This window comes from Pinus tabuliformis, chromosome 6, assembly GCF_031772625.1.
Source record: "Pinus tabuliformis cultivar Carrire ecotype Pingquan chromosome 6, CPIR1, whole genome shotgun sequence".
Classification (NCBI taxonomy): domain Eukaryota; kingdom Viridiplantae; phylum Streptophyta; class Pinopsida; order Pinales; family Pinaceae; genus Pinus; species Pinus tabuliformis.
Genome location: NC_142292.1, coordinates 39,463,123 through 39,475,483, shown reverse-complemented (window position 1 = coordinate 39,475,483; position 12,361 = coordinate 39,463,123). Strand labels below are relative to the sequence as shown.

Genomic DNA, 12,361 nt, shown 5'->3' with positions numbered 1-12,361 from the left:
TAAACATAGGAAAATGACTAGCCCTTCTTCTTTTCTGAGGCCGATTCCATATATGTCGAGTCCTTGACTGTTGATCCAAGCATCTTAGATAGTTCTAGGATGCATGGAATATGTCTTTCAATTATGTCCAGCGTAATGTCTTTCTTATGGAGTTGGAATTGTATTTTCTGCAGGGCTTGTTTGTAGCTCGATACATCTTGGAGTGAAACCTCAATGCCCACCAAGATTTTTTCCGTAGCTTTTCCCAACAAGATTTTCATCAACCAATAAAGGTATAAGGCCTGTTTGAACTATGTAATTATTCCTATGGTGTTGCCAGGATTTGGGACTAGGGTCCTCCGGTTTTACATATCCTCCTCAGTCTCACTGCCCTGCTTAATTTCCTCTTCCCATTTTTCTAACAATTTCTAAATTCTTTCATCGGTACCCTCACGGTAAGCCTCAACAGCTTTGATGATAAGGTTTTATATCGATTTTCTCCCCTGTGCGGGGCTTTGACACACTTAGCGCCTTATCCTTCCTAGGGACCTGACCCCGCCTTCCTCGTGTGCGACCTCTCGCATGTCGAGCCACATCAGAAATTCCTGAGACCTGTTCACAACAGTAATTTGTTAATCGGAAATAACTTATTGTAATATGCCTTTGTTTCCTTCCCTAAATTGCATTGATGGTAAGGTCAGCCTCAACGTGCTCCTCACTTATCCTTTCACTATCAAAGCTGGAGCTAGAATGGGCGGAGAACCAACCCCCAGAGGGGGCCGACCTCCTGCAACCCTCTATCATGCCACACCTCCATACCTAGTACCTCACAGTCACAGTTGGGTAGGCGTCCCCTTGCCAAGGCCAAGCAAGTAATCCCAACCTCAAGCCAACGGATATCCAAGCAGTAATCATAAACCCCTTCCTCTCAGCCCACGATATTTTAGCAAGGCCATTGTCTTTTTCATACCCAACTTTCCACTCTAAGTCCTTAGCATTTCCATATCCACAATAGAGTTTCACAGTAGCCCAGCAAGTGCATTGGTTGCGACAGTATTGCCTTACTCCTATACAACATCTCTATTGCTACCCCCTTCCCCCAGCATTTGTCTCATTGCCACAAACCATATGCCTCCTGCGACCAACCTCGCACAAACCGTGGGTTGCGGTGCCCAGGTTCTCCATACCAAATAGCAAAGGGTCAACACAATAGAGGCCATAGGAGATACCCAACAAGGGCAAGACATAGACGTAGAACCAAGCAATTGTAGCTCTTTGCCTACCCCATTTCCACTAGCAATTCTCAACCCCCCAATTGACATTCCTACTTTTTCCCCTCTCCCACCAACAAAAACCCAAACAGGTCGTCATTACAATGGAGGAGAAAAGCTGAAAAACATACCCGTATACAATTGTACGCTATCTCCAAGCTGGATGTCGTCGCCCTCCCTTTCCCCTACACCAACTCCTTCGTCCGCGAGCCAACACTCCAACTTCACTCGCTTGTTTTTCGTGCTCTCCTATACCTCCTATCTCGCCACCTTCTCTACTACACTTCCCACCACCCTTGCATGCACTCATGCCAAGAGCCATCGCACCCATCACCTTGAGTGTATGAGGGGTGACGGTACATATATCAGAGATACTTGTCATCACTTTCCCCAGGCTGTCCCAACCACCGGCTCGCACCCCGATCATGGTACATTATTTTCTTATTATTATATAATTAGTTTTTGGCTATTAATTATTTCAAAATTCTATAGATTTTTTTAAGAATAATAAATTTAAACTATTTAATTTACAAAATAATTAATGCATTTATATATTAAAAATGTATTTAAATAACCAAAAATATCAATTTTATACAAAATTATATCAATCCAATGTCAAACAAAATGATTAATTAACAAGGCAGCATGGCTAGCGTTCCTCGCCACTTAGTTTAATAAAATATTTTAATGTAATGATGTGTTATATGTACTCCAAACAATAATAAAATTGTAAAATGAGTTATATGAATATTTGTTTAACCTTTTTTTTATTAATTTTTAATATAATTGAACATTTTTTAGTAGATAAAGGTTATATATATATGATTGACATTGAAAATAATGATAACAAGTTAATCATTAATTATTTAATATTGAATGGTGACAATTTTTTTTATACAATGCTCAAATTATAGTACACATGTCATGTCATTAGAGTACAGATTGATATAATGAGAGTTGTACAAATTGTACACATGTTATTTTTATATATTTTTTCAAATTTATATTTTTAAATTAAAAAATAAAACCCGTAAAAATGGTCTATTCAATACTTTCTACCAATAATAAAATGGAATTTTTGAATTTAATCACAAACCATTTGTGTTTATGGTACATAATAATTAATATATAATGTTATTTTTCAAATTATTTATATTTATTGTATATAGTAATTAGTGATATAGTACATAATAATTAATAATAGAGTACACAAAAGTCAATTTTTGCAATCATTACACAATAAAAAAGAACACATTCCAACCAATCATATTTAAAATAAATAAAAATAATTTTATTTAAAATTAATAAATTTAATTTCATAATATTAAACTTCAAATAAATTTTAAATATTTTTAATCAAAACAAAATTTTTAATATTTTAATATTTTTAATATTTTAATATTTTTAATATTTTTCCTGCATATCTGTTTATGGATTGTACCCACAGAATTGTTATCTGAATCCACAGGCCAAACAGATCCTGACAAATTTTGAAAACATTGAACAGAAGCTCTGGAGTTCACTTACATCCTTCAGTCGAAAAGACGATATGAACGTATTTGTGTAGTGAACACTGTGAGGCTTCCACATTGTTGCGTTCAACGTGGATGGGCCCAATCTAACAGCCTGAATGGGCTATGACCCGAAATCCCCGGTATGATAAGCCCTACTATTCTGCAGAATGCAGGAATAAACTTCGCACCAATTCCCACACAGTATTTATGCTTATGGGTATGAAATATAATAATTAGAATTTTTTTTGGGCTCCTCCCAAAGATTCTGTCATAAAACAAACAATTTAATATGAATGTGAGTTTGAATCAATAACAAAATCTATCAGAAATGAAACAAGATTTTCTTGTTGAAGAGAATGTGAAGGCTAGAATAATACCTTCTATTTGCAGCAGTGATTGTAGTAAAGGCATACACCAAAGTGCTTGTACTGAAATATACACCAAAAGGCTTTGCCTTTTATCCTTCGCTCCTTTTTCTCAGTCCAAAAGAATGTTTTGTCTTTGCTATTTTGGGTCAAGAAGATTTATGATCCTCGGAGCCAAAAACCATACTCTTCACTATCTCAGAGGCCTATAATTTTGGATTACAAGTTTGCTAGTCACTTAGAATGCATTCTTTTCTTTCTTAAAACCCATGAAATAGTTGTAGTTTTTTTTTTTTTTAGAAGTTCAAGGGGGGAGATGTTTGACTATCTAGGCGGTATAACCTCCAACTAGCTTGGAGTTTCTGAATGGAGGAGGGATTTTCTAGCCAATGGGGATTAATCTTGAAATGGGAGGGGGGTTTCTGACCAGCAAAATTTAGTTCAAGGATGACAAGGCAATGGTAAGAAGGCCCCGAGAGGAAACCCACTACCTAATACAAAAGCATGAATCCACCAGCTTCTCAATCACCAAAAATCAATCCAATGACTTAACAATTTTATCAGATTCGCTTATGTTATTCCTCCAGGTTGGGAGTAGCTTTGGGGCAAAGGATCGATCATCCCCCATATGAATTAAAAAAATCCTCATCTGCATCCTTTAAAGGTGCAGACCCCCAAATCTTCCCAAGACCCAAGGAGATATTCAAATCCCCACCCAAAATGACAGCATGTTGGTGAGACAAATGTAGTGACTATCAAGTCTCCTAGAAAGGCTTCCTATTAATAAATAGGCCATAAATGTTGCAAAGTGATAAATGAATTTCCAAGGTTTCAGACCAAATATCGACCACCAAAGCATGCTTGGTGGCCTAAGCGAATCACAAAATATAATTAGATGATTTCTAGCCTGATATGAACACCCCAAAATTTTCCCACTACATCTATAAACACGAATTCCCATCCTTTGAAGATATGGGCCATCTTTTTAATGGGATTAGCTAGTCCCTAATTACAGAGAAAAAGAATAAACATGAGGAAAACGCTAAAGGGGCCATGGCTCCAAGGATCCTGACTATAGATTGTTGTTTACCTGACCTGATTTTTGCTAAATCCTTTGATATTTCCCAAGAGATATTTGATTTTCTACCCCGAACGTGTTGGACCTAATGAGACCACTCAATGCAGCCAAATCCCCCACCCATATTTGAAAAGTGACAAGAGGGTCCCTGAGAGTCCTAGGAGGAAGAGCAGTGGGGAGGCCCCAAGGAAGGAGAGGGGCAAGGGGTGTGAGGGGGCTCAAAAGTGGAAATGACTAGAATCCCAAAGATTGGGATATCCAAACTCGAATTGCAACCCAACCCTAAAATTTTGAACTATTGATTGAAGAATTCATGAAAAAAAGGTACAGGCAAAGGGGAACGAGTAACCATACAAAAAGTGATCATTGGAACCGAAACCTGTGAAATGTCTATCTCCATCTCCATGTCCTTTAACCATACCAAGAGTGATCGCTCGAATCGAAACCTATGAAATGTCCATTTGCATCTCCATGTCCTTTATCCAATTTTCCGCTTGGACTTCATGAAGCAACTTTGGCATGTCCTCTACTGCTTTGTGGACCTCTACCATTGCACCATTGATTTTGAAACTAGGGTTTCCATATGAGAGCATGCGACCTTTGGGAGCCACCTCTTGAGTCTGTGTACCATTGGACAATCAACCCCTAGGTGTCCATAAGTATGATGGTGACCACAATGAAAGGGTATAGCCTCATACTCAATGGGTTATTTGACAATGAAGTGTTAGGATATTCCGACACATAGGAAATAGTTAAGTATAACTTGGTCTAGTATAGAGTTAGGTATAGAGTAAGGTAAAGTGTGTTTCTTTACTATGTACATTTTGTAACTTACAATTCGACGGTCACGATATGTAGTGATCCGACGGTTCATTCTCTCCTCGGTATTACCGACACTTGATCCATGGCTTAACACCCGATTGGTCCATGATCTCTATTTAAAGAGCATGGAGGGTCATTTGTAGGATAATCCGTCTATGAGAGAAGCATATGTAAATTTCCATTCTTTTATTAATAAATTGCCTGAAGTGGCCGCGTTGGCTCAGGCCGTGGACTATTTCCCTCTTTGAGGGTTTTAACCACGTCAAAATACTGGTGTATTGATTTGTGATCTGTTTGTGAGCTGTGTCCTTTGGTGTTCTGTCTGAGGAACTTACCCTGTAAATTCCTACATGGTATCAGAGCCAAGTTCCGATCCTGGGACCTGTGCAGAAGCTTCAGGCCATCCAAATTGGGAAGCAGCTATGAATGAAGAATATCATTCATTATTGGAAAATGATACATGGGATCTTGTTCCTCTACCAAAGGGACAAAAACTTGTTAGATGCAAATGGGTTTACAGAACCAAGTATGGACCAGATGGGAAAGTTGATAAACATAAAGCTCGTCTTGTTGCTAAGGGTTTTTCACAAGTTGAAGGCATTCACTATACTGAAACCTTCTCCCGTGTTGCCAAAATGAACTCTATCCGCCTTGTTCTTTCCCTTGCTGCCTCTTTCAAATGGGAAGTCCATCAGATGGATGTTAAATCCGCCTTCTTGCATGGGGACTTGCATGAAGAAATCTATATGGAACAACCTATTGGCTTTATACAAACAGACTCCAGCCTTGTATGTCGGCTTAAGAAATCCCTTTATGGTCTCAAGCAAGCTCCTCGAGCTTGGTATGACAAAATGGATAACTTTCTTTTAGAAAATGGCTTTTCTAGGTGTCATTCTGACAATACTGTCTACACCAAGAAAGTGGGCAAGTCTCTTATCATTCTTGTTCTTTATGTTGATGATCTTATCGTGACTGGTAGTGATCCCAACCTTATAAACCATGTGAAGTCTAGCCTTAAAAGGAAGTTTTAAATGACAGACTTAGGACACTTACATTATTTTCTCGGTCTTCAAGTCTTGCAATCCGAGGAAGGTATTTCCCTTTCTCAGTCCAAGTATGCCTGTGATATTCTATGCCATTTTCACAAGGAAGACTGTAAGCCAGCCCCTTCTCCCTTTCAGTCTGGAGTCAAACTTTCAGTCACTTGTACTTCTCCTGAAGTTGATGCTACCTTATACCGTCAACTTGTAGGAAAGCTTTTGTATCTAACCCATACTCGTCCTGACCTTTCCTTTGCTGTTGGCCTTGTTGCTCGGTTTATGCAAAACCCACGTGAAAGTCATTGGAAAGCAGCTAAAAGAATACTTCGTTATGTTCGAGGTACAGTTCAGTTTGGGATTCATTATAGTGTCGAAGCAGCTCCTCTGTTGGTTGGTTTCACTGATTCCGATTGGGCTGGTGACCCTGATGATCGAAATTCTACTGCAGGTTATGTGTTCACTCTTGGTTCAGGACCTATTACATGGGCTTGCAAGAAAAATGGTGCCATTTCTCTTTCTTCAGCAAAAGCATAGTATCGTGGTGCCGCAGAAGCTAGTAAGGAAGCCTTGTGGCTTCGTCAGATCCTGTCAGAGTTTGGCTTTCAGCAGCAGCATCCGACTACACTTTGGTGTGATAATCAAAGTGCCATTCAACTATGCAAAGATCCAGTCCAACATCAGTGCAGCAAACACATTGAACTGCACATGCACTTGATTAGAAAGCTCATTCATGACCATGTTCTTGAAGTGCAATATTGTTCAACAGATGATCAAGTTGCAGACATCTTTACAAAGGCTCTCACAGAGGCGAAGTTCACTAAACTTCAATTTATGGTTGGAGTTCAGGAAGTTGTCACTAAGGGGGGATAGGCTCTAGTGCCTCCTTCCTTCTCCTATTGTGTCATATTTGTAAATTCTTCAATCCTATCCCAAGTTGTTCTTAAGGGGGGATGTTAGGATATTCCGACACAGAGGAAATAGTTAAGTACAACTTGGTCTAGTATAGAGTTAGGTATAGAGTTAGGTAAAGTGTGTTTCTTTACTATGTACATTTTGTAACTTACAATCCGACGGTCACGATATGTAGTGATCCGACGATTCATTCTCTCCTCGGTATTACCGACACTTGATCCGTGGCTTAACACCCGATTGTTCCATGATCTCTATTTAAAAAGCATGGAGGGTCATTTGTAGGGTAATCTGTCTATGAGAGAAGCATATGTAAATTTTCATTCTTTTATTAATAAATTGCGTGAAGTGGCCGTGTTGGCTCAGGCCGTGGACTGTTTCCCTCTTTGAGGGTTTTAACCACGTCAAAATACCAGTGTATTGATCTGTGATCTCTTTGTGAGCTGTGTCCTTTGGTGTTCTGTCTGAGGAACTTACCCTGTAAATTCCTACATGAAGTACCCATACGAAATTGTAATGGAATCTACCAAACCCTTTGTCATATTAAGCCCTACCCATACAACAAGTATCCTACCAAGCCAATACAAAGAAATGCCCAATTTTATTTCCAATTTCATCTGAGGCAATCGTGATAAATGCACCCACAACGCGGTAACCTCCAATTTCTCCATTTGGGGTCAAAATCAAAATGTTATTTTTTCAAAAAGAGGGCTTGAAAACCCCAAAACCAATATTGCACCAATAACTTGTTGGAGGTTGGCATACTCCAACGAGTTGACCGTCCATCTCAACTAACCCTTTACTAGAATCATACAATTTGATAAATAACCCAACAACTCTTGAAAAGTACTAGCATATGTTTATGTACCTCCATGTTCATTCTCCGGTTAGAAACTCTCCCAACTACAATGCACTACATCATGGTTGACATATCGTTCAGAGGGACTGCCACCCCCAACACAAGATTGGTTTCTATTACTTTATGCTTGATGCATTTCTTACTAATCTTCTCCGATTGGTTTCTATTGCTTTATGCTTGATGCGTTTCTTACTAATCCTCTGCTTCGAGGTGCTAGCCAACTGGCCAGGATCCTTATTTGAAGACAGCATACCATTAAACATGTACGTAGTAAGCAAACGACTAATCAACCCCCTTTCGTCTGGCCGAAAACCACTTTGGTTAAGGCTCCAGAGCTGTTGAAAGGGCGAAATTATTGTGGAGGTCACCAACGTAATCGAAGTAACAACTCGGAAGAAACCCGCCATGAAGATGGCTTGTTCACCAAGATTTGCACAATGCCATAATGAGGAAACTCTCCAACTTTTAGTAGAAAAAAGAAAAAACACGTGTTTTTTTTACCCATGTAAAATTAAAACACATATTCTTCGTTGTTACCCACAAGGCATTCTTCATTATTACACCCACCCATTCAAACATACATGTTCTTGATTGGTAATATTCTCTTTTTTTCCGGAAATTAAGACTTAAATAGTAATGGATAATATATATATAATTTTATTTTTTTCAATAAGAAATAGTAATGGATAATAAGTGAGGGGAGTTAGATACTATTTTTCTAAATGTTAATAGTAATGGATGATAAGCTATGGAGTTCAATCTTTTTTAATAAATGTCCTGAGAATTAGATTAAATGTAATGGATTTTGGGCATTTTAATAATAATAAAAATTATTTTCTTATTTATTCATATTACAATCTATTTATTTTTCAATTTTTTTTAAAAATAATAATAATGAAAAAATAAATTTGATATTTTAATTTAGAATTAATAATTTCTCCGTAATGATATAATCTTTTAACAATATTTAAAACCTTATTCTGTGTATTATTCATATTGTGCTTATAATTATATGTTTATCAATATAAATATTTTTAATATTTATAATTTTATTAATCTAAATAATATTTAGATTTAATTAAATAAATGAAAATGACATTAAGAAACCAATCATTTATATTTTTGATTATATCATATTGTCATTTTCACACATATGTCTCTAAAAACCTCAAATTATTTTTAATTTAAATATAAATTATAACATAAAATACCATGTAATTCTGTAAGTACATACGAAAAGACGTTTAAACAAAGATTTTAGATTAATTTTTAAAATATAGAAGTCCATCCATGTATTGACGAAGGCTTTCAGGCATATTCTGTTTATGCCATTGTACCCACGAAGTCCATGCATGTATTGACGAAGACTTTCAGGCATATTCTGTATTGACGAAGACTTTCAGCCATATTCTGTTGACCCACAGAAGTGTACGGGCCAAACAGATCACGACAGATTTTGAAAACATTGAACCACGATCTCTGGAATTCATTTCAATTCTTCAGTCGCAAAAGACGAAATTTATTTATTATAGAAAACAAATGAAGCCACTGGGGTATGTTTAGTGATTTGACGGGCTGCTGTTGGTTGATTACATCCCAATCAGATCAGCGCGGTTATAAGTGGTCACCTCACTAATTTGGAGTGAACGCTGAGGCCTCCACATTGTTGGGTTCAGCGTGGATGGGCCCAATCTAACCGCGTTGATATAATTTACGGGGCTATGAGACGAAATCCCCGGAATTATAAGCCCTGCTATCCTGAAGAGGGTCGACAATTTCGTTTCTTTGAAGTCCCTTCCTTTTGTGTATTGCAACAATAAACTCTGCACCAATTCCCACACAGCATTTATGCGTAGGGGGATGAAATGTAATAGCGAGAAATTTCTGTTGGGCTCCTCCACAAGATTCTGTCATAAAATAAACCATTTAATATGAGCGTGAGTTTGAACAAAATATTGTATCGGAAATGAAACGGGATTTTCTGGTTGAAGAGAATATAGTATAAGTACCTTCTCTTTGTAGCAGCTGTTGTAGTAAAGGCATACACCAAAGTGCTTGTACTCAAATATTGGATCATCGAAGGGCAGTCTGGGGACTAGGTCATTGCAGTAGACGATTCTAAAATATGTGGGTACTGCTTCGTTTATGTTGTTGTTCATAAACTTTGCGAATGCTTCATCTCCAACCCTCGGCTGTCCGAATGTATAAACACCAACCATTTTCTCCAACAGCGCCTCTTCCTTGCGTATAAATAGTATTGCTGGAAACAACACAGCCAAGGCTCCACCAAGGCTGTGGCCTGTCACTATGAATTTTGCATTTCTGTGAACTTGTAATAATTCTTTCAATTTCTTACGAAGAACATAATAAGCCAAAGGTTTTTCATGACGATCTTCTTTATGATTATCGAAGATCTGGGGGTTTTGTGAACGGTTTGCAAGACCCAAAGCTTCCAGAAATCCAAGATGAACCTTTCCGATTTGGCTGAATTCATACCATGAGAAATCGAGATCTGTTTCCCAGTCATCTGCATTAAATGGCTCTGTTCCTCTGAAGGCTATCACTATTAGCTGGGCGTCCACCTCCTTATCACAGAATATAAAGGCTTGCGTTGATTTCTTTTGCAAGTGATCTGATTATATATACAAGTCAATCTTAGCATCAATTAATGAACGAAAAATTATTCACACAATATATGACTGAATCATAGATTATGGAAGCCAAAGAGTTGGATATATATATACCGTTCCAGCAGTCTAAGAACTCCACGAAGTGCATCTGCAGGATCAGATTGAAATATTTATTAAATCAAATACAGTTTTGCATGAGTAAGAAAGTACTAAAATTCATGGAAATTAAACACTACCTCCCAATGTTCTGTGACTCTGTTTCTGATAACCAGTTTGTTTTCATAAGCTACAGTTGAAGCCATGGCACAAAGGTCTGCATAGAACCTTTTCCCGGGTTCAATGGTTGAGTCAATAACTCCCCTGGTTCCGCCATGACACAAGTTTACGCGATGCTCAAGAAGGCCGATGATACTGAGGAACGTGTCGGACCCTCTTCTCGGTATTGCGATACTTTGGCCTAAACAAATCAAAACATTCAGCCAAACCCTAATTAATGATGTGATGAATTCCTTATTCAATTTTTCAATATATTAAGAAGAGATCTATGAGAAAGAAACAGACCAATAAAAATCACCAGTCCTAACTCATGATGTTGGCTGAGGATAACATCATTAAATTTAATTCTTAATACTTTAAAAGCGCGTATAAAATAAAGAAACAGATGAATAAAATCACCAGTGAGTGGCCTGAACAGTGTTTTTAGCAAACCACCATTCTGAGAAAGCAAATTTAAATAGAATTCTACACAGGTCCCCAAGATGGCTAATGGTACAGCAGCAATCTGGATAAGCTTTATCAATATAACCGAAAGCCTTATTTTCCAAGTCTGATTCACCTCCGATTTGATGGAGTTGGGGCATTCTAAAACATCGGATTTCAATGCCCCCGTCAAGAAAGGACTGAACAGAAGCTTTGAGAGATGAATTTTGCGAGTGTGAGCAATCAGATAGTTAGCGCTCGTCATTCTGTGAGGAGGAGGCAGCTGCAATATGACAGCTGAAGCTACAACCCCTCACCCATTTATTGATGGTATGGAATGAAAGAGCGTATCAAATTTCTTGCTATTTTCTTGAATTCGTCGTTAATGGCAGCTGGTCAGAGCACAGTGCAACGTCGCAGAAAAAGCATGAAGACACGACAAATAGAGGAAATGTAAGACACGGTAAGTGGGGGAAAAGAGGAAGAGAAATGGAAGCCGGAGAGGAGGACGTTGAGGTAAGTAAAGGCTGGTAAATAAGGAGCCCTAGACCTGTTCAAAATATGACCTGTTCAAAATATTCGTGTACAGGAGTGATTAACCAGTCGTAATTCTTTTTAATAAACTTCGTCCTGTTGCGAATTTTCGATGAAGAAACAAATAATACCAAAAAAATTTACTTCCAAAACATCGCTTTTTTTATTAAATTGACCTACGAAACATTGAATTTTTATTTTTCGTTTTTATTAGGCAGGAATGTTTACAGGTTACTGGGATAATCATTTCATATTATTTTATTAGTGTTATTATTATAAAAATTATATTCGGTTTAAAAATATATGTATTTTAAAAAATATGTAACAAATTTTTTAACTATGGAAATATGGAGAGTTTTAATGTTTTTATAGTTACTTTATGATGAGATTTTTAATCTCTAAATACATGTTGTTATAATACCATGGACTAATACCACAATTTATCAATATCAGCTGCCTACAAAATCATAACTCAATTTATATCAGCTTGCAATTAATTTAATTGAAAGCTCAACAAAGGAAAATCAAGGTCAAGAGCAGGTCAAGAGCTTCATGGCTACATCCTCATCCATGATTGATTTAGCACTCAGTGCCTAATAAAACTCATGCATATGGTTTTCTACAATAATGCCATTTATACCATTGAACCAAGGCAACCACT

The 12,361-nt window shown here is 37.5% G+C and overlaps 1 protein-coding gene across 1 annotated transcript; it reads right to left on the bottom strand.

Moving 5' to 3' along the window:
• Positions 1–9,160: 9,160 nt before the first annotated feature.
• On the bottom strand, positions 9,161–11,486 carry LOC149257108 (triacylglycerol lipase OBL1-like). The gene is made up of 5 exons (XM_089369139.1): positions 11,143–11,486; positions 10,704–10,924; positions 10,582–10,615; positions 9,847–10,469; positions 9,161–9,744 (listed from the first exon to the last, which is right to left on the bottom strand). The coding sequence occupies exons 1-5, from the start codon at positions 11,429–11,431 to the stop codon at positions 9,427–9,429; spliced, it is 1,485 nt and encodes a 494-aa protein (XP_089225265.1). The 5' UTR covers positions 11,432–11,486; the 3' UTR covers positions 9,161–9,426.
• Positions 11,487–12,361: the final 875 nt, after the last annotated feature.